The sequence below is a fragment of the Gopherus evgoodei genome, unplaced genomic scaffold (genome assembly GCF_007399415.2).
Source record: "Gopherus evgoodei ecotype Sinaloan lineage unplaced genomic scaffold, rGopEvg1_v1.p scaffold_42_arrow_ctg1, whole genome shotgun sequence".
In the NCBI taxonomy this organism is placed as follows: domain Eukaryota; kingdom Metazoa; phylum Chordata; order Testudines; family Testudinidae; genus Gopherus; species Gopherus evgoodei.
In genome coordinates, this window is record NW_022060063.1 from 138475 (window position 1) to 165389 (window position 26915).

At 53.1% G+C, this 26915-nt stretch overlaps 1 protein-coding gene across 1 annotated transcript in view; it reads right to left on the bottom strand.

Annotated features, from left to right (window-relative positions):
• The window catches only part of LOC115642575 (syntaxin-binding protein 2-like), a 139969-nt gene extending 127861 nt beyond the window's left edge, over window positions 1–12108 (bottom strand). Inside the window, exons 1-2 of the mRNA XM_030546189.1 lie at window positions 12012–12108; window positions 9289–9547 (exon numbers count right to left, since the gene is read on the bottom strand). Of these exons, the coding sequence (XP_030402049.1) occupies window positions 9289–9391 (103 nt within the window). The 5' untranslated portion in view covers window positions 9392–9547; window positions 12012–12108. The remainder of the gene's footprint in view (window positions 1–9288; window positions 9548–12011) is intronic.
• Window positions 12109–26915: the final 14807 nt, after the last annotated feature.

The window sequence follows — 26915 nt, forward strand, 5'->3', positions numbered from 1 at the left end:
TCACAGGGTGTGAGCAGCAGGCTAGTCCCTGCTGCCCTGTGCTGGCATCAAATCTAGGGCCCTAGAAGGGAAAGGTTCGCCCCACGCCACGTTGAACACTAAGAGTGGGGTGTCGTACGTCACCGTCCACCCCGCGGCCTGGCTCCTCCAAAGCCCAGCCACCCCTCACCTGGCTCTCGTAGGGAAGGAAAGCCATGTTGATCTCCTTGACTGTTTTGATGGCCTTGGTGATCCGTGACTTCCTCAGCTCCTTGAACAGAGGCTCAGGACAGGCTGCAAGGCAAAGGCAGTGGCTGGGGGTGACAGGTACAGGGCTCAGGAGCCCCAGCACAGCGCCAGCCCCCACAGACAGGGTCAGGACGGGCACAGCAGGGGCGTAGTGCTGCACACCTGTGGGGAACCTGGGCAAGCCAGCAGGGCCACACAGGAGTAAACGATGAGTCCAGCCCCACCAAACCAGAGTCACGCCGGGTTCTCGCCTTCTGCAGCATCAGCAGCAAGGAGGGGGGCACAATCTCTCCTATGTAGCCCTTGTCTCACACGCTGCCCTCAGCCCCTCCACAGGGGGAAGTGACCAGACTGTATAACTCCAAATGATGCACAAGGAGGAACGGGGACTTGGGATCCCCCTGCCGCTGGAATGGGGAGAAGCAGATGTGACCCTGACACACTGGGAATTCTGGTGGTGTCCCATCTCACCACCCCAGTTGGGACTGATGGAGCAATGCATGCTGGGAATGGTAGCCAGAGGCCGCCTTTCTGGGTGCATGTTGTGAGCCGTGTTGGCTGGAGGCAGGCCCGTGGAGCAGAAGGGGGGAAGGGATAGGTGGGGTCGTTCGGTCTGGTCTGCTGGGGCACTGGCCTGCTGGCAGATAGAAACCCCACCCCAACCCCAGTCTGTCGCTGGCCAGGCTCCCAGCTGGGGGATCCGCTGCCCCCTGATACTCACGGCTGATGAAGAAGACGTGAGCCACCTTGTAGTTGAAGGTGTGGCTGCCCTGGAAGTCACTGATCAGAGCCTGCACCGACTGCAAAGTGGGGAGGGGAGTTGTCAGCACCGGCCGAGCCCCCTCCCTGCTGCCCGAAGGGCCCAGCCCATGCCCAGCCCCTGGGGACTCAGGGCCCAGCATGATGCCGTCAGGAGGTGGGCTGGTTTTCACCCCTCTGGCACAGGACTCCCTCCCCACCTGGAGCAGGGCATGTGCCCAGGACAGTCTCAGGGCCCAGGCACGTCTCTCGCTGGCACACAAGTGTCCGTGCTCGGCCACAGACGGGACTTGGCATTGGCCTTGCTGCTGAACTAAGTGGGCTCTGAGCAGTGCCCAGGGAACAGCCGGCCGAGCAGCAATCCCAGGCAGCCGCCATCAGAGCCCGCTCTCTCCCCCGGCGCCACACTGGGCACCTGCAGCTTCTCCACACCAGCTAGCCAGGCAGGTGTTCAGAAGCTGATTGGACTCTGCAACCGGCCACTGTGACAGGTGAGAACCTGGCTGCCCTGTCCCAAGCCCCAGATCACAGACCTCTCCTACAGCGCTTCCTCCACGCGCAGCCCCTGCAGGTTCTGGGCTTCACCATGCTCTGCCAGCGTCCCCTGCCCCTGGTCTCCCTCCACTCGCCTCCCTGCTGCAGACGCAGGACCTCCTCCCCCAAAGCCCCTGCCTCAGCGATTCTCCTTTGCTTTCAGTTTCAGCTGAGGTCGCCTCTCTCCGCCTGCTGCACCTTCCCATCCAACCCCCATGGGACTGCACGGCGGAGAGGTCTGGGGGACAGTCTGTGCTTCACGTGGCAAAGAACACGAAGCCCAGCTCCGGGGAAGCAGCCTCTTGGGGAGCCCCTACTGGCCCCTTTCCCATCCTGACGTCGTGCTGCGCATGCCCTCGGACAGCGCCACCTCCAGGAAGCACTAGGAGCTACCCCAGGGTCTCCCCTGCTCCCCATCAATCTGCCCCAGGCCCGAGCTCCTGCCTTCTCCACAAGGCTGAGCAGGTAGGGATTTGGCTCCTGGCACTTATCAATATCTTCCACAACTAGGAGAGAGTAGACACTGGGTGTGGGTCAGCGTGTCCTAGCCACCCGCCCCAGCCGCTCTCCATGGGGATGGGGGGAAGAGAAAGCCAAGGGGAACAGGGATGTTCTCTGGCAACAGGCTGGGGGGTTCCACAGGCTACAATGCAGCAGCCGGTTCGATATGGGGCCGTGGGCTGCGACAGTACGGAGCAGGGAGGGAACGTCCCTCTGTACTGTGCTGGGGGCACCCCGCTAGAGTCCTGGCTCAGCTCTATGCCCCTCAACCCCAGGGATTCTCCACCCTGGAGCAGGTAGCCAGCATTCCCCCTCCCCAGCCAGGACCCTTCCCGCAGTGGGGGGGAGAAGCAGCGAGGCGTTAACAGGAGACTGAGAAAAGCGCTGAAGAGGTTCTAGAAGCTGAAAGCACGGGGCTAAGGGAACTAGACCTTGCTGGGAAGGTACCAATAGCAAGGAGGGCATCTACAGGGCTGCAAAGGGGGATGCAAATGTGAATGTAGACAAGTCAACTCCCAGACTGTGAGGTGTGTCCAAGGGAGAGGGGAGCCCTGGGAGGGGGAGCAGATGGGAGGGAGGGGCCACTCACGCGTGATGCCTTCATCTACGATGTCAGACATCTTGCAGCACGATGAGAGGATGCGCGTGCTGGGGTGGTCCATGATCAGCACCTGGGGTAGCGAGAGGGGAGCTACTCATTGCTCTGAGCCCAGCCGCCCACCATCATCATTCACGGCATAGCCAAGGGAGCAGAGCGACTGCTAACGGCAGAGCCGACTGCTCCCGGCCCAGCCCTTCCACAGCAGAGTGGCAGGGCTGTTACCAAGCCTGCACTTAGCTGAGCTGACTGTGCTAAGGACTGCGTGAGGAGCGACAAGGAGAGCAGCTCCGAGCAGAGTGGCTGGTACGAGATGTAGGAGATGGAGACAAACATGGGACACCTAGCCATTCGGAATGGTTCCATCCTCCTAGACTGGAGGAGATCAGCCTCTTCACCCAGATGACAGAGTGAGTGCAACAGGCAGGGACAGAACCCAGGAGTCCTAGCTCCCAGTGCCCTGCTCTGATCCACCACATACCTGCTCCTCAGCCCTCGGACAGAACCAGGAGCAGGGCACGGAGAAATGGAACAAGGGGAGTCTCCGTGTTCCCCTAGGAAAGCCCTGTAGGCCATCAGCCCAACATCTCCACCGCCTTCCTGCCATGCCGAATGAACCCATTGCTCTGTGCAACCCAGCATCCCGCTGCACCAGATCTGGCCACTGGGAAAGCTAGTCCCCTCTGCTCCCTCTGCCGCACCGGCCTAGCCCACTGCTCCACACACCCCAGCCCAGTCCATGCCGGGGGCTCAATAACCTGCCTGCCCAATGGTGCATACTGCGCCCATGCTTGGCGCTCTCCTGCTCCGCCTCCCACCCAGGCTGGCTCACTGGGCCCAGTGGTCTGATCCGGTGTGTGTGTGGGGGGGTAGGGGGGTTATAAGGGGCTAGCTGGGTCTGATCCAGCGCAGCAGGAAGGCAGACATACCCAAGCCTAGCTGGGGATGGATGATGGGCTACACAGAGCAGGGATCTGATCCAGCCTGGAAAACCTCAGGTTCCTAATGAATCCCAAGAGGCTGGAGAGGGAGGAGCACAATATATGGATATAGCATATCCCCAGGGGGATACCTGGGCAGCAGGCCCGGCCGGCTTACCTTCCATTCTCTTTCCTTCTTCATGCTGAGAAAGACAACGCTGAGGATCTCTGCGAGGGAAAGAGACAGGGATTAGTGGCGGGGCTCAGACAGGATGGCTGTGCCCTGAGCCAGGACCCACTGGCTGGTGGAAGGACCCCTTGGGGAAGTGGCTCAGAGGCTGCTTTCAGGCCAGCTAGCGATATGCTCCTAGCAAAGCCCCCAGTCAGCGATCATGGTGGGGTGGTGGGCTAGATGGGCCATGGCTCTGAGCCCCCTTCCTTTCTGCCAAGCCGGACACGAGCGCAGCTGAACTAAGGATCTGGCCCCGTGCAGCAAGACAACTAATCCTGTCCAGCACCTCTTGAATGGAGAGGATCCAGGGACACCCTACTGTGTGTGGGGGACGATAATACGACAAAGACTTTGAATGCTGAATCCTGCATATAGAACCCCTCCAAGGCATGCCCCGCTCAGGGAACTGCCGGGCCTGTCTCTTGGGCCCCTTACACAGCCAAGCTAAGCAATAAGATCGTCAGCTCTTCGGGCCAAGTACCATCTTTTTCTTCTGCCCAGCACAATGGTACCCTGACCCATGACTGGCACTCCTCGTTGCTACCATAATACACCTAATAAATAATGTACAGCACCCAGCACAATGGGGTCCTGGCCCATGACTGGTGCTCCTAGGTACGACCATAATACACCTAATGAATAATGTACAACGCCTTGCAAATGGGGCCATGGTCCATGACTGAGGCTCCTGAGTGATACCATAATAAATCTATTTGTTTCGCTCCTACAAAGCACCGGATTTTGGCTGGCCCCATAGGGCATGGCTCACGGTGAGCAGTGGTCACACACCATCTGATAGCGGTGTTACCTGCAGCCCCTAAATGCCGTTCTCTCTGGTGAAACCCCCTCCCCAAATTCTAACTAATGTCAAGGCCAAATTAGGGCATGGCTACACTGGAGAGTTGCAGTGCTGGTGATGGGGTTACAGCGCTGCAACTCACTCTTTGGCCACACTTGCAAAGCACAGCCAGTGCTGCAACTCCCTGCTTGCAGCGCTGGATCTACACCTGGTTTGCTTGGGGTGTAGCGATTCCAGCACTGGTGATGCAGCGCTGGTCATCAAGTGTAGCCACCAAAAGCGCTGTTATTGGCCTCCAGGGTATTAGGAGGTATCCCAGAATTCCTGTCCACAACAAACCGGAAGAATGGCTGAACTCCCATCTCCCTGTAGCTACTTAGCTAAAAAACAAACACAGCTGCTCTTTGCTCCAGCGAGTGAGGGAGCGGAGGCAGGGGAATTGCTTTGGAATGTTCACAGCTGTTTGCTTGAGGAGAGAGGGGAGGGGTAGTGTTGAGCAGCTGCTTATATGGTCTAAAGACTATTTAGGAGTGCATAATTTGCATTTAGTGAATAAGAGACAGGTGGGGGAAAGGCCAAAACTTTTAAAATGATTGAAGGTAGGCACTGTGTATCTTCCAGTCCTTAGAACTTGCAAGGCAGGGAGCTGAGAACAGTGTCAGCTCCAAAAATCCACTCTCTCTGTCTCCCCCATGCTCCCTGTCACACTCCACCCCACCCCCCTCTTTTGAAAAGCACGATGCAGCCACTTGAACGCTGGGATAGCTGCCCACAATGCACCACTCCCAACAGCGCTGCAAATGCTGCAAATGTGGCCACACTGCAGCGCTGGTAGCTCTCAGTGTGGCCACACTGCTGCACTTTCCCTACACAGCTGTACGAACACAGCTGTAACTCCCAGCGCTGCACATCTCCAAGTGTAGCCATACCCTTAGACTCCTTTCCAAAGCGGCTGGGGCCAATGCATTGACCAGACCCCAGGCAGCCTGAACTGCATTCACCAACTGAGCTGCCCTGCCTCCAACCACAACTAGAGCATCCCCAAGGCTGTGGGCCACTTCTGCTCAGTCCCAGTTCTGGGAGCAACCGTGGAACATCAGAACAGAATCCACTTTCCAAGGGTCTTTTAAACCCCAGGTCTGTGATCTGGATTTAGCCACAGGCCCCGTCCACTGCAGTCTGAGCTGGAGATTCAGCCGTGGGTTGGGCTTCTGAAGTAACGCAGCCCTCACAGTGGATCAGGGTGTTGCCAGAAGACAAGGACTAACACTAGAGTGACCAGATCGCAAGAGAGAAATATCAGGACACATTGGGCGAGCGGGGGGGCGGGGGAGGCAGAGGGAGAGGACACGACAGCCATGGGGGCACAGAGCCATGAGAGGGAGCCCTAGGAAGCTGCAAGAGGGGTTGTTCGGCCCCTGCTGAGCCTGCACTACAAGCCACAGGGGAAAGACTCATGGCCCCAGCTCCAGCCCCCAGTAGAAGCCACAGGGCCAGGGGCACAGGGCTCCAGCTCCAGCCCCCAGCTGAAGCTGCAGGATAGAGGCACAGGTTTCTGGTTGCAAAATCACATGCAATTGTAGGGCAGGGGAGTGAAGGGTCCCAGTTCTAGCTGTGGCTCCAGCCACAGTCACAGAGGGGAGGCCCCCAGTCCTGCCTTCAGCCCCAGCTTCAGCCACTAACAGCTGAAGCAAACTACAACACAGAGGTCTGGAATCAGTGAGTCCTGCTGCAGCACCATAGTGTAGACACTTTCTACATCAATGGAAGCGGGCTTTCCATCACTCTAGTAAACCTCCTCCCACTGTGGTGGCAGCTATGTTACTGGAAGAATTCTTCTGTCGACCTAGCCGTGTCTACACCAGGGTCTAGGTTAGCTTAATTACAGTGCTATGTGGTGTGAAAAATTCACACCTCTAAGAGATCTAAGTTGAACTAAATTTTAAATGTAGGCCAGGGCTATGCCAGAGAAAAGAACATAAGAATGACCACACTGGGTCAGACCAAAGGGCCATGTAGCTCAGTATCCTGTCTCCCAACAGTGGCCAATGCCAGGTGCTTCAGAGGGAATGAACAGAACAGGTAATCATCAAGTGATCCATCCCCTGTTGCCCATTCCCAGCTTCTGGCAAACAGAGGGTAGGGACACCATCCCTCCCTATCCTGGCTAATAGCCATTAGTGGACCTATCCTCCAGGAATTTATCTAGTTCTTTTCTGAACCCTGTTATAGTCTTGGCCTTCACAACATCCTCTGTCAAACAGTGACTGTGCGTTGTGTGCATCAGGCTAGTTTGCCATTGTGCCTTTAATACTGTCTCCTTGAGAAACTCTCAGCTCTCCTGAACTCCTACTTAACATTTCCTCCCACTCCATTTTCTTCCCTACACATTCTGAGTTTGTTGACATCTGCTTTTTTTGAAGTGCACTGTCCTTATTCTATTCTTTCCTTTCTTTAGTCTTCACCTTCACTACATCCCATGGCTAAGAGTTCCACAGATTGACTGTGTGAAGAAATGCTTCCTTTTGTTTGTTTTAAACTGGCTGCCTATTAATTTGGTGACCTCTTGTTCTAAAAACAGAAGAGCTAGTCCTTTCCCACTAAGGCCGAGAGTGACTTTCTGGAAGGCTCAGGCTTATGGCCCACTTAGGACATTATAGTGACTAAAGCCTAGGAGCAGAGTGCTTAGTACCATGCGTGAGTGGGTCCACTGACTTTCAGTGGGACTACTCACAAGAGTAAAGTTCCTCACCTGTGCATTTGCAGGATCAGGCCTTCAACTATTACCAGTAACTGAACACAAGTTTGTCTAATTAACAGCTTTGCTTAAGACCAGATTGCAACTTGCCCTTGTGCTGGTGCTGATGGAGGCACAAAACCTTTCCCCAATGAAGCCCTGCCAAATGGCCAGCCATAGTCACTGCATTTGAGGGACCACAGAGACTGATGCCTCTCTGCACACCCCAGGAAGAGAAATCTTCTCAAAGAAAGAGAAGAAGAATGACTAGAGCAGGCTAAGCTCAGGACTAGGGGTAGCAGGCTTATCTGGAAGTTCATGGATGGATTGTCTCTGCCCATGGTGAAATCCCTTGCTGAGCTCCCGTAGGGGTGTTTTAGCTCTATGTATCTACTCAGGACTGAGGTACAAAGATACAATCTAGCCCTTCATAGCCAAGTATTGTAAATTAACATATCTGTTGCCCTTTCATCAATCTGAGCAACATTTCATTCGATGAGAAGAGTGACATGGCACCTGTAGAAATCATTAGCACAGTGTGTGTTAAAAAAAGAGATGGCAGTTCCTTCAGTGCACTGTGCTACTACTATCTTGTTTAGAAGAATATTACATTAATGACAGCCAATGAAAGTATGGAGAGTCACAGATTAGGATGAAACATAAAAGAGAAACGAGGGTGCAGTGGTTAAGGTGCTAGCATAGGACTTGGGAGACCCAGCTTCCCTGCTCCATCACAGACCTTGGGTAAGCCACTTAAGGCTCAGATCCTCAAAGGTAAATAAGCACCTAAGTGCATTGATTTTAATGGGAGTTAAGTGCCTAAATACCTTTGAGGAGCTGGGCCTTAGGGAACTGATGCACAGAGAGGCTATCTGTAAAATGGGGATATTAGCACGATCCTGCCTCTGAGGGGAGTTGTGAGGATAAATATGTTAAGATTGTGGAGAAAGTCCAGAGAAGAGCAAAAAGATGATTCAAGGTCTAGAAAACATGACCTATGAGGGAAGATTGAAAAAAAATGGGTTTGTTTAGTCTGGAGAAGAGAAGACTGAGAGGGGACATGATAACAGTTTCCAAGTACATAAAACATTGTTGCAAGGAGGAGGGAGAAGAATTGTTCTTCTTAACCTCTGAGGAGAGGATAAGAAGCAATCGGCTTAAATTGCAGCCAGGGCAGTTTAGCTTGGACATTAGGAAAAACTTCCTGTCAGAGTGGTTAAGCACTGGAATAAATTGCCTACGGCTGTTGTGGAATCTCCATCATTGGGGATTATTAAGAGCAGGTTGGACAAACACCTGTCACAGATGGTCTAGATAATACTTAGTCCTGCCTTGAGTTCAGGCAACTGGACTATATGACCTCTGGAGGTCCCTTCCAGTTCTATGATTGTGAGGTGCACAGATACCACAGTAATGAAGGTCATAAAAATACCCAGGACAGTTTACCAAAGTCCAACAGGGAGCATTAATAAGGCTGTAAATCAAATTTACTATATTTTTTCCATGTGTGAGCACAATAAAGTGTTGTAGTTGACAAACTAAAAGAAAACAAAGGAGCAGAGATTACAACCTATCTAGAGTGTCATCTATTGCAACAGACATGGGCACACATTCAAGTGTCTGAGATATGCACAAATATTAGATAAACTTTATTCTTCAGCAGTGTAATAAAGCCCAAGCTCTGCTTCTGTCAGTGTGTAAATTATGGGCCATCTCCAGACGTCATTATATGCATGGAGCACCTATTGAATTCAATGAGAATTTTGCATGTGAATTCGCCCCTTAATATTAAGATAAACCCAAATCTGTTGCAGTGCAGGCAGGGAGAAAGGCAAGTGGCTTGGTGCTGGCCTCGCCTCCCCGAACCCACCCCACTCCCTTCTCTGCAGGTCCCCCCCCTTTGGCCGCCAGGTAAGGTTTCACACCTCCTTGGCCCAGAGGGATCTACCAGGGGGCCAAGTGAGTCCCAGCTGGGCTTACCTGTTGGAGCAGCACCCAGGAAGCATCCAGCAGGCAGGTCCCTCCTTCTGGCTCCTAGGGTCGCGTCGCTCACACAGGGGGGCTCCCTGCCCGCTGCCGGCATCTACAAGCCCACCCTCGCTGCAGCACGCCACGGAGTGGAGCCCTCCTCGCCGCCTCTGTATGCCTGGGGTTGCAGCCAGGGCTGCGCTCTGTCTGCAGGCTCCTGCCGGCCGGCAGGCTGGGGCGTGGCTCTCCCAGCCCGGATCTACAAGCCCTGCTGTAGCACACAGCGGAGAACGCCTGGCTGCCTCTGTGTGCCCGGGGCAGGGCTTATCTCTGCAGAGCGCCAAGAGCTCCGCTGCGCTGCCCCAGGGCCCAAGAGGAAGCGGTGAGTGGTGCCGGCAGCGCCGGCTTGCCACGGTCCCCCCGATATCGGGACAAAGTGCGCCCAGACCAATGTAAGGTTGGGATGGGGGACAAGTCCCCTAAAATGGGGACTGTCACGTCTGGTCACCCTAACTAACACATAGCAACTACCACCTCAGCGACCAGCATGCACAGGGCAGCAGAGGACATGCTGATCAAGTGTCAGGCTTTAACTTGTTCTCTCCTACATTACAGCTAGAGCAGGGGTAGGCAGTGATTTTTCAGGGGCACTCACACTGCCCGGGTCCTGGCCACCAGCCCGGGGGGGGGGGGAAAGGGGTGTCTGCATTTTCATTCAATTTTAAATGAAGCTTTTTAAACATTTAAAAAACCTTATTTACTCTACCTACAACAATAGTTTAGTTCTATATTATAGACTTATAAAAAGAGACCTTCTACAAACATTAACATGTATGACTGGCACATGAAACCTTCAATTAGAGTGAATAAATGGAGACTCGGCACAGCACTCCTGAAAGGTTGCCAACCCCTGAACTACAGCCTAGGTCGGCTCTGCGATGGGGCTGGGCTGAAGCATACTGCTTCATTATGGTACAAATTGGCTATGACATCATTTTTCTCCTCGAGCGCAGACGTTACCCGTTCTGACAGGCTGTTTATAATGCTAAATGTACTAGTTTTTGGAGGGTGTTGGGGAAAGGAGGGGTGGCTCAAGATGGAAGTTTTGCCCAGGGCGCAAAACATCCTTGCACCAGCCCTAGTGGGAGTCACCTCGATTGGGAGGTGGGAGCCCTGTGCTGCGGGGCTGGGGGCAGTGCAGAAGGGTAGGAGGGGCTGAGAACAATGCAGACCTGGGGCCCTGTGCTGGCGGGGGGTGAGGGGGGAGTCGGAGGCATTGTGGGGCAGGGACCCTGGGGTGGGGCTGGGGACTGGGGCAGTGCAGGAAAGGGGCCTTGAGTTGGGGGGCTGGGGGATGTGTGGGGCAGGACCCGGGTTGGGGGCAGTATGAGATGCGGGCCCTGGGCTGGGAAAGCTCTCGCCCTGTCCCTGAGCCAGGCCAGTCTGACCCTGGGGCTGAGCTCCAGGCGAGACTGTGGGAAAAGCCTTTGAACCCAGCAGGCGCCTGCTGATCAGAGACACTCATCCGGCCCTTTTGGGTGGGGAGACTTGGCCAGTCCCTGTGGGAACAGACCCTGGGGGCCAGGGCAGGGAAGCTGGGGAGGCCTGGACTCCCCCTTTACCGAGGGGCTGTTCCTGCCAGGAAGGTTGAGGGGATGGGGGGGAGGGGTGGGGATGTGGCAGGGAGCACAGAGATGGGGACTTGGGGGTGGGGATGACTGGGGCATTTGAGGGAGAAGGGTGTTAGGGGTGAGGGTGCCAAGAGTTATTTATGCTCAGAAGAACCCTGCTAGCCCAGTCCTGGGCTGCCCCCACCCCATAAGTCTGCCAGTGCCCAGTCCTGGGCTCCCTCTAGGAGTAGGGACTGGGGCACTGCACAGGGACAGCAGGGGCTGCGGGTCAGGATTGAGGAGCACTGGCAGAGCTGGGGGGAGCCCAGTGTGGGGTCCAAGGGAGGCTTCTAGACTGAGCCAGGGCACTAAATCAAAGTCCATATAAGGCCCCTGGTTCCTGCTGCCCAAGGAACCCCCAGCCCTGCTGGGACCAGGGCATGGAAGAGCCACTGCCTGTTGCTAATGATTAAGCCAAAAGAATGCGTCCCTCCTGCAGAGGGACAGGGGTACCTCCCAAAAATCCCCCCCCAAGCTTCCCACGGTCTGAGCTCACATCTCCCCCACCCCCCCGTGTTGTCCTGGCTCCCAGCCTCCTGCTCTAGCTCTGCTGAGCTCTGGTGCGGCTCGTGGGGCTGACGCTGGGGACTCTAACATGGGCCCCCAGTGAAGTAAGTGCCAGGTGCCCAGCCCCCTTTGATCTCCCCTCCTGGCCCCCTGAGCTGTGTGGCTGCAGAAGGCCGAGCCGGCTCCTTGCTCCCTCAATGGGGCTTTGTTCAGGCCCCCCGCTCACCCTGAGCACAGAGCAGTATTGATCGACCCTCCGCTTTCCCAAGCCCTGCACCCCCAGCCACTGCTGGAGCGCCACTCCCACCTGCCGAGGCTGCCAGGCACCCTCAGCACAGCCCTGCAGCGTGGGGAAAGGCTGTGGCCCCAAGGGCAGAGAGCAAGGCCCTGTCTAGTGCTCTGGATGCAGAGTGCAGCCCCAACAGGCTCCCCGCCACCCTCCCTGCAGCACAGCACCCCCTACTGAGCCCTCACCCCACTCCCTCCAGCGCAGTGCCCCCTAGCACCGTGCTGGGGAATTGGGGCACAGCATACCACCCCTCATATATAGCTACCTACTTCTCCTGCATGACACCCCTCTAGGGTCCAGCAGAGCCCACTCTTCCCTGGTGAAATACACAGCCACTTCCTCGAAGGTCACCGGCCCCTGAAAGAGCAAGAGTCCAACACTCAGTACCTGATGCCCCACTCACAGCCCCCCTGTAGATACTTGAAGTAAGGGTCTGGAGCTCTTTTAGGATTTGGGACTGTAGATCTAAGCATCTATCTCTACAGATACTTAGCGTGCGCCAGGTTGCAGCCCCTATACCAGCTCCTCACCAATATCCTGTTGCGTTTCTGGCTGCACTTTTCCCCTTACCTCCTTCTCTATGCACTCCCTATCTGTGGCCCACAAAGTTATGGGACCTCCTGGTCAACCTCCTCCTCGCCCTGGCTAAAATAGCCATCCACGCAACCAGGGAGAGGAGGTTGGCCAATGGAGACTCCTGTGACTGTGAGGCTTGTTTCTGATCCTTAGTCCGTTCACGTATCTGGGCAGAGTTCCTCTGGGCAGCATCTAATGGCTCCCTTGACGCCTTCGAGGAGCAGTGGGCACTGTCCGGGGTTCTCTGCTCGGTGTCCCCATCAGGCTCCCTTCTTATGACCCTCTGACTGCACTCCTGTCTCTGTTCTTTTATTAGTTGTCCCCCGGAATCAGTGGGGTTCTGAGGTCCTGTAGATCCTCCCCTTAGGCTGAGGGGGGATCCTTTAGCACTGGGCGGGCAGAAACCCAATAGATACAGCGCTGGCCATACTCCACCTCGGCCTGGGGAATAACGACTATAGCGCTGCTCTTGCAGCACTGGGGTGCCAGTGTAAACAGTGATTAATCTTACTACACTGTAACTGACCTCCAAAACCTTCCCATAATGCTTTTAAGATAACACTCTGTTTTGTTGGGATGCCTCTCTTTGTTTTGTTGTGAACTCGGGGCTCCCAGAGCTGCTTCTCTAAAACACAAACACAGCTCCTGTTTACTCCAGCAGAGGCAGGGGGATCCCTTTGGAATGTTTGCTTGAGGAGAGAAGCAGCCCGGAGGGGGGCTGGGGGGGTCCGTGTTGGAGCAGCTGCTTATCTGCTCTGAAGGCTATTTGCATTTAGTGAATGAGAGAGGGCTGGGGGAAGGGGTCGCAACTTTTAAAATGATTGAAGATTGATGCTGTGTATCTTCCAGTCCTTAGAACTTGCAAGGCAGGGAACTGAGACAGTGTCAGCTCCAAAAATCTACTCTCTCTGTCTCCCCCACCCACCCTCCTCTTTTGAAAAGCACCTTGCAGCCACTTGAACGCTGGAATAGCTGCCCACGATGCACCACTCCCAACACCGCTGCAAATGCTGCAAATGTGGCCGCACTGCAGCGCTGGTAGCTCTCAGTGTGGTCACACTGCAGCGCTTTCCCTACACAGCTGTACGAAGACAGCTGTAACTCCCAGCGCTGTACAACTGCAAGTGTAGCCAAATCCTGGGCTGGGCATCGCTTTTAAAAAAAGATGGTGTGAGGGAGTGTCAAAATTTTAGGCATTCAGAAATGGTAAGTAGGTGTCAGTTCCTTTCTCATGCGTTTCTCTCATAATTTTAATGTCAGTTTTGAATTAGTATTAATATCATGTTGTTTTAACAGCAGTAGGGTCCATTTGTATAACTGTTTGCAAGATTTCATTGGATATTGTGAACCAGCCATCTTAACCTTTTATTTTGAGATTCCTAAATACAATCCAGTGCACCTCTCCTGAAAGACTGCAAGCCCTGGCCGGTGACATGTTCCTTAGAGAGCAAACACCTGATGAGCCCTTTTGCCCTAAAACGCGCATTTGGCTCTTTGACGTTGCTTTATCCACCCCACCAGAAAATGCTATAGGGAACCCGGTCATTACAACCGACCGTCACTAGGTAAAGTTCTACCAGCTCTGGGCCAACATTCAAATGGTTCTGTTTATCTTTCATTCAGCATTGCAATTCTTAGATCCCATTTAAAAACTGGAAGTGAAATAACCAAAGCAAGTTAAGACGAGAGCGGCATCGGGCATAGGTAGGGGTAAAACAATAAATGGAAAGAACTGACTATGCAAAAAGGAACATCGCAAACTATCAGAGCCCCAGACCCCCATCCAACTGAACCCACCCCAACCAGGCATATCAAGCTGGGTCCCTGAAAAATCGCCCAGCCCGTCTGGCAGTGAACGCTGCATGTTCCAGGCAGAGCTACGCTGTGTGCATCTGCTCTGCTGACATGCTGCTTTGGTACAGAATGCACCACGGCCACAGGGAACAGAGACATGGACTCCTACAAAACACATTCCCCTCCAATGCCGCATCCTCCCCACCTCCCCACTGTCTGCCATCCCCTCCCCAACCTCCACGTGGCCATTCTCAGCCTATTGCTAACACTTCCTCCCAGCCTTCAGCACTATACATAAATAAAACATGGTGTTACAAAAGGTAGATCGTGCCACAGAAACATGATCTGGATGTCAATAAGGTTTTAGATACAGTTCCACATGGGAAACTATTCGTTAAATTGGAGAAGACGGGGATTAATATGAGAACCGAAAGGTCAATAAAGAATTAGTTAAATGGGAGGCTACAAGGGGGTCATATTGAACGGTGAGTTGTCAGGCTGGAGGGTGGTTACTAGTGGAGATCCTCAGATCAGTCTTGAGACCAATCTTACTCAACGCTTTTATTAGTGATCTTGGCATAAGAAGTGGGAGTGGGACACAAAGCAGGGAGGGATTGCCAGTACGGAGGAGGGCAGGAAAATCATACTAGAAAATCTGCATGTCCTTGAAAGCTGGAGTAATAGAAATGGGATGAAAATTAATAGTGCATAAATTCTAGTTGTTAGTCCCCAAGTGCATAATTTTGCAATAAGTTGGGAATTTATCAACTGAAGTGACAGAGGAGGAGAAAGACCAATGTGCATTGGTTGATCACAGGATAATTATGAGCTGCCAATACAATGCAGCCGTGAAACAGATTAATGCAGTTCTAGGATGCATCAGGCGAGGTATTTCCAGTAGACACATGAAAGGGTTAGTGCTGTTATACAAGGCACTGATGAGACCTCATCTGAAATACACCTCGACCTTCTGGCCTTAAAGTCTGTGAGTCTATAAACTGTGCTTTGTGTTGCACAGACACTGAAGGAGATCGGGGCCGCATAATGCAGCTCATGGCAGAGACTCTGACTGAGATCAACCCCTCCATTGTGATGAACACTGCACAGATAGAGTGGGACCATCCTTGTCCCACAGAGATCACAATCCTACAGTACACAGTCAGTAAGAGGAAACCAGAGAGGGGCTGTGCCTTCCCCAAGGCCACCAAGCAGGCCAGTGACAGACCCCGGAACAGACCCCAGTAACTCCAGTGCCCCATCTCCTGCAGCTTGGAAAGGTCCCCAGACCCCACGGTATTAGGCTGCAGGAAAAGGTGGTTTGTCCATGGATGCACAGGCTGTTCTGGCAGAGCTGCAATCCCTGCACACAGCCTGGGTGTGTCCTCTGGGTCAGGAGAAGTCAGTATCCAGCCCTGTGGGGCTGTGTTCCTGGCTCATACCTCCAGCACTCACTGCTGCCCCTCCCTTACCGGCTGCACTGGTCAGCCACACCCAGGCCTCAGTAAGGTTACTGTCCCCCCCAACCTCAAAGCTTCAAACCGGGACATGGTGCACCGGTGTCAATCAGACTGCACTAGTGTAAATTCTGTCTATACTAAGGGTTTGCACCAGTGCCTAAAAACACCAGTGTGGCAGAGACCTTCAGTGCCCAAAACAGCAGTACAGTGGTACTAGAACTGGGATCTATTTCTAGATCCATCACGGATAGCCTGGGTGACCTTGGACACGTCAGTGTTTCTCCTCCCAACTTTAGTCTCTTTACCCAGCTGTCCACTCACTGGGATCTCCTCTCTCTCCAGAGCTGATCACCACTAAAATCTGTGCGCGTGTCATCAGAGCTAAGGCAGTTCAGCTCTGGAATAGTCTCATAAGGGTGGCTGTGGAGTCTCTTTCCCTAGAAGTTTTTAAGAAAAGGTAGGACAAACCTCTGTCAGAAATAATCTACATATACTTGATTCTGCCTCGGTAGAGAGATCTGGACTTGACGACAGCTTGAGCTCCTGTCCAGCTCTACATTTCTAGGATGCCATGAAATATATACGTATAAAAACAAACTATACAGAAAAAAAAACTAATGTCAGGCAATTCAGAAAAACAACAACAAAAAAATACACTCCACAGCATAAAATGACAATACAAAGGAAAAGAAAGCAACACAATGCAAAATAACACAGCCTAGGGCAAAGTACACAATGGAAAAGAGCTTAACTCAAACCAACACAACACAGGCACCAAACAAGCTGAGGCAAAACAATGCACCATAAAACTATGCAACACAACATGGTGCAATCCCAGGTCCAAATGGCACCATGCAAAACAGCTCAGCGTAGAACAAGGCACAGCACAAAAGAGAATTATTTCAATGTAGGCCTGGAAGGGATCTTGAGAGGTCTTCTACTCCAGCCCTCTGTGCTGAGGCAGGACCAAGCATCCCTAGACATTCCCAGACTGGTGTATCTCTAACCTGGTCTTAAACACCTCCAGTGAAGGAAATTCCACAGATTTCCTTGGAAGCCAATGCAAGGCAAACACAGACCAAAACAACACTGTACACACACACGCTGGGCTTGGCATTAAAGGGAGAGGCAAGAATTCAAACAATCTGGGTTCGCTTCCCAGTTTTGCCCCAGATTCTCCATGCAAAGAAGCAAATTACTTCAGCTCTCTGAGCTTCAGCTTCCCCATCTGTAAAATGGAGAGTCGCCTCCCACCATTGGCCTATTTAGCCTGTGAGCTTTTTGTGGCAAGGCCTCTCTGTCCCTGTGGGCATGTCGACACTGCAGTCAGACACCGGCGGCTAGCCCGTGCCCGCTGACTTGGGCTCACACGGCTCAGGCTGTGGGGCTGTTTAATTGTGGTGTCCATGTTCCCGCTGAGACTGCAGCCCAAGGTCTGGCACCCTCCCACCTCACAGGGTCCTACAGCCTGGCTCCAGCCTGAACCCAGACATCTACATTGCAATTAAACAGCCCCTTTACCTGACCTCAGTTGGCGATTCTGCAACTCCCGGCATGACAGGATTCCTCATTTTGCTTAGGGTCCCTGAAGCATCTGGCAAAATGTGGGGGCAGGATCTCTGTCAGGGTCTGTGCAGTGCCCAATACAGTGGTGGGGCATGATCTCAGTCGGGGTCAGTGCAATGCCAGACCCAATGGGGACACAGGTCTCAATCAAGGTCTCTGAAGCGCCCAGCACAATGGACGCATCACTTTGGGTCACAGTCATGCACTGCCTGGCACAAGGGGGGCCGTGATCTCGGTCCAGGTCTCAGTTTTCCCTGGCACAATGTGGGGTCTGATCTCACCTGGGGTCTCTGCGGCGCCTGGAAGAACAGGGCCATGCTCAGTACGATAGGAGCCCTGGTCTCAGTCAGACACCTGGAGAGAAAACTGGGAAGATTTTTGAGAATTCAATATCAGTATTTCAGAAATGAGGAGAACATGGGGCACAAACTAAATGTTTGCCAATATAAGTGACAAGCATCATGTGGGGAGATTTTATGTCACCATTCAACCACTCAAGAGAAAAGAAGGGAAATTGGAAGGGATTATACAGGGATATTGAATCAACAACAGAATGGGATGGATTCTTCTTGCCTCACGTTCACATGGACAGCAGGGAGCTCTGGGTGATGTGGCCTTCACAAAGGAGAGGACTGGGGCTGGAGTGAGGTCACTAGCTGTGGGGATGGGCTGGCAGTGGGGTCTGGGAATGTGACTAGCACAGGGGTCGGCAACCTTTCAGAAGTGCTGTGCCGAGTCTTCATTTATTCACTCTAATGTAAGGTTTTGCTTGCCAGTAACACATTTTCATGTTTTTAGACAGTCTTTTTATATAAGTCTATAATATATAACTAAACTACTGTTGCATATAAAGTAAATAAGGTTTTTAAAATGTTTAAGAAACTTCATTTAAAATTAAATTAAAATGCAGAGCCCCCCGGAACGGTGGCCAGGACCTAGGCAGTGTGAGTGCCACTGAAATTCGGCACAGGTGCCATAGGTTGCCTACCCCTGGACTAGCAGTTGTGGGAGGGGGTGCGTGTGGAGGGGGGCGGGGGCTTCTGGGTTGGGCGGCGGGGGGGGGGACTGGAAGTCACTGGGCCTCGGAAACCTGGGGCTGGGCCATCTCCATGGGGGACACTTGCTCCTCTCTCCCCTTCCTGGGCCTTCCCACATCCTGTTGTCAGCAGAGGCCCCCCCGCCCCCAGCCCAGAGGTGTCCCTGTCTCAGGGCCCCCAAGCCTCTGCCCATTTATCCTCTGCCCAGTTCAGAAATCACTCGGGGGAACGATTTCCCACCTACACAAAGACAAATCACTGCAGGTGAAAATGGGGGGAAACACCCCAAACCTGAGATTTGAACTGGCCATTGGCAAAGGGGAGAGAAAATGGGGCACAATCAGGGAAGGGGAACAGGGAACTTCTCAGGGATTTGAGGGAAGGGGGGGTCACCCTGGGTGCTGCTCGTTGCTCTCTATGGAGAAAGGGGGCAGGACAGGAGAGGAGGGGGGTTCCCACGGGAGGGGACAACGGTAAATCCGAGGGGATTTCAGCCCCCCCTTCTCTCCCCGCTCCTCGGGGGTCACCTGGTCTCCCCCCCGCCATGTCCGGGCTGCACAGACATTTCCCAGCCCCCCCCCCCAGCCGGTCTCACAACCCCGCCAGCCCCCGCCCGGCCCCACGCAGGGCTCCTGCGGGGACAGCAGCTCCGAGCCCCCCGCGGGCGCTGTCCCCCCCCCGAGCAGATCCCGGCGCTGCGAGATGCCGGGTCCCCCCCCCCACTAGGGCAGAGTCACCGCCCTGCCCCGCCCCCGGAGCCCCTCTGGTCCTGGAGGCTGCAGCTCCGCAGCAGGGCGGGCAGAGCCCGGGGCGGCTCCAGCGGGAGTACGGGGCGGGGCGGGCACGGGGGTGGGGGGTTAAGGAAGGGCTCTCCAGGCGCGATCTGCGCATGCGCAGAGCTCCAACGGCACAAACCCTTCTTCGGCCCTCCGCGTGCCAGACCGAGACGAAGCGACCAACGCTCCTTCGCAGCCCGGCTCCGCCTCCCCATGACATCACTTCCGCTTTGGGAGAGTCAGCTTTCTCCAGCTGGGCCCGCCCCAGCCCTGGCCTGGAGCCCCCGGGGAGTGAGAGACCCGGGGGGGGAGGGGCGGGAAAGTGACTCTGCCCCGGGGACCTGGGAGCAGCCTCGGAGCCGCCTCAGCCCCAGTCGAGCTGCAGCAGGAGCCGCCCCGCCCCCGCTGGGATGTGGGGGGGAGCCCGGGGCCCGGCGGGGGGGCGCTGTGGGGAGGGGGGTGTTGGGTGGGGAGGGGAGGCCAGTGGCACGCGGAGGGAGGGGGCGGGATTTGAACTGTCTCTGGGCAGCCAGGAAATTCCCGGGGGGGTGAAGGGGGAGGGGAGTTAATTGGATCCTGTCCCTGTTTGTGCCACTTGCCTCTCACCCCCGTGCAAATTCTCTCTAGTTCTGCCCCTTTTCTCTGTCTGTGTCTCATGCGGGCTAGAAAATCCAGGGAGATCCGCCCCCCCCCCGCAATGATCTGTTCTCTCGTCTCCCCTGATTCTGTGTGTGTGTGTCCGTATGCATGTGTGTGTGTGTGTAGCAGGTCTGGCTCTGTGTGCGTGTATGTGCACACGTATGTGTGTGTGTGTAGCAGGGCTGGCTCCGTGTGTCGGTGTATGTGTGTGTGTGGGTAGGACGTCTGACTGTGTATGTGTGTGTGTCTGCGTGTCTCAGGTCTGGCTGTGTGTGTGTGTGTGTGTGCGCGCATGTTTAGCAGGTCTAGCTCTCTGTGTGCGCGCATGTGTAGCAGGTCTGGCTCTGTGCACGCATGTGTGTGTTGCAGGTCTGGCGCTGTGTGTGCGCGCATGTGTGTGTGTTGCAGGTCTGGCGCATGTGAGCGTGTGTACAGCAGGTCTGGCTGTGTGAGTGTGCTCGTGTTTGCGTGTAGCAGGTCTGGCTCTGTGTGTGTGTGTTTGCATGTGTGTGTACGTGAGTGTGTGTAGGAGGTCTGGCTCAGTGTGTGTGTAGCAGGTCTGGCTGTGTGTGTGCGCACGTGTGTTGCAGGTCTGGCTCTTTCTCTGTGTGTAGAGCAGGTCTGGCTCTGTGTGTGTGCGCAGAGTGTGTGTGTTGCACATCTGGCTCTGTGTGTGTGTGTGCATTTGTGTGTAGCAGGTCTGGCTGTGTGTGTGTGTAGCAGGTCTGGCTCCCTGTGTGTGTGTGTGTGTGCGCGCGCGTGAGTAGCAGGTCTGGTGCTGTGTGTGTGCACGTGTGGGTGTTTAGCAGGTCTGGCACTCTGTATGTGCATGTGTGTGTGTAGTAGGTCTGGCTCTGTATGTGTGCATGTGTGTGTGTAGCAGGTTTGGCGCTGTGTGTGAGAGCGTGTGTGTGTGTAGCAGGTTTGGCTCTGTGTGCATGTATGTGCGTCTGTGTGCGTCTGTAGCAGAGCTGGCTCTGTGTGCATGTGTGTGTGTGTGTAGCAGATCTAGCTCTGTGTGTGTGTGCGTATGTGTGCACGTTGCAGGTCTGGCGCTGTGTGTGTGTGCGTAGCAGGTCTGGCTGTGTGTGTGTGTGTTTGCGCGCATGTGTGTGTAGCAGGTCTGGCTCTGTGAGTGTTTTGTGTGCACGTGCTTGCATGCATCTGTGTAGCAGGTCTGTCCCTGTTGTGTGTGCGCGTGTGTGTGTGTTTAGCAGGTCTGGCATCGTGTGCGTGTGTGTGTGCATCTAGCAAGTCTGGCTCTGTGTTTCTCTGTGTGCACGAGGTCTGGCTCTGTGTGTGTGCATGTGCACGTGCGTCTGTGTGTGTAGCAGCAGGTCTGGCTCTGTGTGCGCGTGTGTGTAGCAGGTCTGGTTCTGTGTGTGTGTGCACGTGTTGCAGGTCTTGTGCTGTGTGTGCGCGTGAGCGTGTCTATGTATGTGTGTAGCAGGTCTGGCTCCATGTGTGCGTGTGCAAGCATGTGTGTTTTTCTGTAGCAGGTCTGTGTGTGCGTGCGTGCAGCAGGTCTGGCTCTGTGTGTGTGCTCATGTGTGTGTGTTTAGCAGGTCTGGCTCTCTTTGTGCGTGTGTATGCGCATGTGTGTGTGTAGCAGGTCTGACTGTGTGCGCGTGTCTCTGTATCAGGTCTGGCTTTGTGTGTGCACTTGTGCGTGTGCGCACTTGTGTGTCTCAGGTCAGGCTCTGTGTGTGTGCGTGCGTGTGTTTGTGTAGCAGGTCTGGTTCTGTGTGTGTGCGTGTATGTATGCATGTGTGTGTGTGTATCAGATCTGGCTCTGTGTGTGTTTGCGCATGTGCTTGTGTGTCTAGCAGGTCTGACTGTGTGTGCGTGTGTGTAGCAGATCTGGCTATGTGTGTGCGTGCACTTGTGCGTGTGTGTAGCAGGTCTGGCTCTGTGTGTGTGCCTGTGTGTACGCATGTGTGTGTGTGTGTGTGTGTGTGTGTAGACAGTCTGGTTTTCTGTGTGTGCGCGTGTATGCATGTGTGTGTGTAGCAGGTCTGGCTCTGTGCGCTTGCGTGTGTGTGTTGCAGGTCTGGCTGTGTGTGTGTGCGCGTGTGTGTGTAGCATGTCTGGCTGTGTGTGTGCGTGTGTGTAGCAGGTCTGGCTCTTTGTATGCATGTGTGTGTGTGTTGCAGGACTGGCTGTGTGTGTATGCATGTGTGTGTGTGTAGCAGGTCTGGCTCTGTGTGTGTGTAGCAGGTCTGGCTGTTTGTGCATGTGTGCGCGCGAGTGTGTGTTGCAGGTCTGGCACTGTGTGTGTGCGCGCGCAGCAGGTCTGGCCCTGTGTATGTGTGTGTGTACGCGTGTGTGTTTTGCAGGTCTGGCTCCGTGTGTGTGTGTGTGTGTGTGTGTGCGCGCACGTGTAGCAAGTCTGGCTCTGTGTTTCTGTGTGTAGGAGGTCTGGCTCAGTGGGTGTGGGTGCACATGAGTGTGTGTGTAACAGGTCAGGCTGTGTGTGTGTGCGCGCGCGCACGTGTTGCAGGTCTGGCTGTGTGTGTGTGTGTGAATGCGCGTGTGTGCACGTGTAGCAGGTCTGGCTGTGTGTGTGCACGTGTAGCAGGTCTGGCTGTGTGTGTGCACGTGTGTGTGCAGCAGGGCTGGCTCTGTGTGTGTGTATGTGTGTGTGCGCAGCAGGGCTGGCTCTGTGTGTGTATGTGTGTGTGCAGCAGGGCTGGCTCTGTGTGTGTATGTGTGTGTGCAGCAGGGCTGGCTCTGTGTGTATGTGTGTGTGCGCAGCAGGGCTGGCTCTGTGTGTGTATGTGTGTGTGCAGCAGGGCTGGCTCTGTGTGTATGCGCAGCAGGGCTGGCTCTGTGTGTGTGTCTGTGTGTGTGTAGCAAGTCTTTGGCTCTGTGTGTGTGTGTGTCTGTGTGCGCGTGCTTGCGTGTGTGTGTGTAGCAGGTCTGGCTCCATGTGTGTATAGCAGGTCTGGCTCTGGCTGGGTGTGTGTGCACGTGTGTGTGCATATGTGCATGTGTGTGTGTAGCAGGACTGACTGTGTGTGTGTGTGTGCGCGCGCCTTTGTGTGTAGCAGATCTGGCTCTATGTGCGTGTGTGTGCGCGTTTGTGTGTGTAGCAGGTTTGGCTCTGTGTGTGTGTGCACGTGTGTGTTGTAGGTCTGGTGCTGTGCGTTTGTGCGTGTGTGTGCAGCAGGTCTTGCTGTGTGAGTGTGCGTGCGCAGCAGGTCTGGCACTGTGCATAGCAGGTCTGGCTCTGTGTGTGTGTGTTTGCGTGTGTATAGCAGGTCTGGCTCTGTGTGAGTGTGTGCACGTGTGTGTAGCAGGTCTGGCTCTGTGTGTATGCATGTGCGTGTGCGCTAGTGTATGTGTCTAGCAGTTCTGGCTCCGTATGTGCGTGTGTGTGTGTGTGTAGCAGGTATGGCTCTGTGTGTGTGTGTGTGTGTAGCAGGTATGGCTCTGTGTGTGTGTGTGTGTGTGTGTGTGTAGCAGGTATGGCTGTGTGTATGTGTGTGCGCGCCTGTGTGTGTGTGTAGCATGTCTGGCTCTGTGTGCGTGCGCGCACTTTTGTGTGTGCAGCAGGTCTTGCTCTGTGTGCGTGCGCGTGTGTGTGTTGTAGGTCTGGTGCTGTGCATCTGTGCGTGTGTGTAGCAGGTCTGGCTCTGTGTGAGTGTGTGTGTGTAGCAGGTCTGGCTCTGTTTGTGTGTGCATGCGTGTGTGTGCACTAGTGTATGTTTGTAGCAGGTCCGGCTCTGTATGTGCATGTGTGCACGTGTAGCAGGTCTGGCTCTGTGCGTGTGCCTGTGCATGTTGCAGGTCTGGCGGTGTGTGTGTGTGTATACGTGTGCGTGTAGCAGGTCTGGCTCTGTGTGTGTGTACATGTGCGTGTGTGTGTAGTGTTTCCCAATATCCAGCCTAAATTTCCCACACCGCAACTTGAGACCATTACTCCTTGTTCTGTCATCTGCCACCACTGATAACAGCCTAGCTCCATTCTCTTTGGAACCCCCCTTCAGGTAGTTGAAGTCTGTTATCAAATCCCCCCTCACTCTTCTCTTCTGCAGACTAAATAACCCATTCCCTCAGCCTGTCCTTATAAGTCATGTGCCACAACCCCCTGATCATTTTCATTGCCCTCCACTGAACTTTCTCCAATTAGTCCACGTACCTTCTGTAGAGGGGGGCCCAAAACTAGACACAATACTCCAGTTGTGGTCTCACCAATGCCAAATAGAGGGGAATAATTACTTCCCTCAATCTGCTGGCAATGATCCAGCCCAATATGCCATTAGCTTTCTTGGCAACAAGAGCACACTGCTGACTCATATTCAGTTTCTCATGTACTGTAATCCCCAGATCCTTTTCTGCAGAACTGCTGTTTAGCCAGTCAGTTTCCAGCCTGTAGCGATGCATGGGATTCTTCCATCCTAAGTGCAGGACTCTGCATGTGTCCTAGTTGAACCTCAGATTTCTTTGGCCCAATCCTCCAATTTCTGTAGGTTACTCTGGACCCCATCCCTATCTTCCAGCATATCTACCTCTTCCCCCAGCTTAGTATCATCTGCAAACTTTCTGAGGGTGCAATCCCATCATACAGATCATTAATAAAGATGTTGAACAAAACCAGTCCCAGGGCTGACCCCTAGCCAGTTTTCTATCCACCTTATAGTCCATTCATTCAATCCATAATTTTTTTAACTTGCTGGCAAAAATACTATGGGAGACCATATCAAAAGCTTTGCTAAAGTCCAGATATATCACATCCATTGCTTTCCCCATATCTAAAGAGCCATTTATCTCATCATAGAAGGCAATCAGGTTGGTCAGGCATGACTTGCCCTTGGTGAATCCATGCTGACTGTTCCTGATTACCTTTCTCTCCTCCAAGTGCTTCAAAATAGTTTCCTTGAGGACCTGCTCCATGATTTTTCCAGGGACTGAGGTGAGGCTGACTGATCTGTAGTTCCCCGGCTTCTCCTTCTTCCCTTTTTTAAAGATGGACACTACATGAGCCTTTTTCCAGTCATCCAGGACTTCCCCAGACATCATAGAGAGGGAGTTAATAATTGCACATATAACATTAATGCAGACATTGTACAAAGATATTAATAACCAACGTGTTATTAGCTTTCACAAGGCATATTGTGTACAAATATTATTGAAATGGTATATCGGGTGTGAATACCAGGGTACCTGGAGTCACAGCAGTAATACTGCTGGGAAGGATCTGGTGGTGTCGGCCTTGCTGGAGCCTGAAGCATAAGTAACAGTAGGAAATAAGGGGCTGTGAGCCAGGGAAGGCCTGGTTTTGGCAAAATAGCAACATGCCAAGTGTCAGGTAACCAAGTAAGCACACCTGCCTGGAGAGGAAAGTACAAAACCAACCCTAGGGCCAACTTCTGGAGCTCCCTTCCAATTCTAACATTCTATGATAACATGGTGAGGGGCGGCAAAAAGCCCTGCATACCTTCTTCCACACTGAGGGAGGGAGCGAGCGAATGTCATGTGCTTACACTATACAGATTTCTATGCAGCACAAAACAAGAATTTTGGGTTTACACTTGCATACAATTTACAGTTTTGGGTAGGCACTTGAGTGCTGGGCAATCCACGAGCTGAGTCTTCCTACACAGAGCTGATCTCAGTGTCTGTGTCTTTCTGCATCTGGGCATGTCCATACTGTAGCCTGACCCAAAGTTGAGTATACATCATTGTAACCTGAGGATTAACAAATACTGTCCCAAGATCAGGCCCAGTAATCATCATATAATTTGGGAACCCTGATGTGCACAGGTGCAACACGTACACCATAGGAACTGTTTATTAATAAATTATATAATCTAGCAAAGTCATACACATTCAAGCTCAACAAAGCAAATAGAGATAATACAAAAAGTACTCTTCATTCTTGTGGCACCTTAAAGACTAACAAATTTATTTGGGCATAAGCTTTCGTGGGCTAAAACCCACTTCATCAATGCATGGAGTGAAAAATACAGTAGGAAGAAAGATAGATACACAGAGAATATGAAAAGAAGGGGGTTGTCATACCAGTGCTAATGAGACAAAATCAATGAAGGTGGGCTATTATCAACAGGAGAAAAAAAAAACTTTTGTAGTGATAATCATGATGGCTCATTTCAAACAGTTGACAAGAAGGTGTGAGTAACAGTAAGGGGAAAATTAGCATGGGGAAAATAGTTTTTAGTTTGTGTCATGACCCATTCACTCCCAGTCTTTGTTCAAGCCTAATTTAATGGTGTCCACTTTACAAATTAATTCCAGTTCTGCAGTTTCTTGTTGGAGTCTGGTTTTGGAGTTTTTTTGGTTGAAGAAGTGCGATTTTTAGGTCTGTAACTGAGAGGTTCTCTGACTGGTTTTTGAATGTTATAATTCTTGACATCTGTTTGTGTCCATTTATTCTTTTGCATAGAGACTGTCCACTTTGGCCAATGTACGTGGCAGAGAGGCATTGCTGCCACATGATAGCACGTATCACATTGCTAGATGTGCAGGCAAATAGTAGCCTGATGGTGTGGCTGGGGGGTGGGATAGCTCAGTGGTTTGAGCATTAGTTTACTAAACCCAGGGTTGTGAGCTCAATCCTTGAAGGTGTTATTTACAGAACTGGGGTAAAAATCTGTCTGGGAATTGGTCCTGCTTTGAACAAGGGGTTAGACTAGATGACCTCCTGAAGTCCCTTTCAACCCTGATATTCTATGATGCAATTAGGTCCTATGATGGTGTCTCTTGAATAGATATGTGGACAGAGTTGGCAACAGGCTTTGTTGCAAGGATAGGTTCCTGGTTAAGTGTTTTTGTTGTGTAGTTGCTGGTGAGTATTTGCTTCAGGTTGGGGGGCTGTCTGTAAGCAAGGACTGGTCTGTCTCCCAAGGTCTGTGAGAGTGAGGGATTGTCCTTCAGGATAGGTTGTAGATCCTTGATGATGCACTGCAGAGGTTTTAGTTGGGGGCTGAAGGTGACAGCTAGTGGCGTTCTGTTACTTTCTTTGTGGGGCCTGTCCTGTAGTAGGTGACTTCTGGGTATTCTTCTGGCTCTGTCAATCTGTTTCTTCACTTCAGCAGGTGGGTATTGTAGTTTTAAGAACACTTGATAGAGATCTTGTAGGTGTTTGTCTCTGTCTGAGGGATTAGAGCAAATATGGTTGTATCTTAGAACTTGACTGTAGACAATGGATCGTGTGGTCTGGTCTGGTCGGAAGCTGGAGGCGTGTAGGTAAGTAAAGCAGTCAGTAGGTTTCCGGAATAGGGTGGTATTTATGTGACCATCACTTATTAGCACTGTAGTGTGCAAGAAGTGGATCTCTTGTGTGGACTCATCCACGCTGAGGTTGA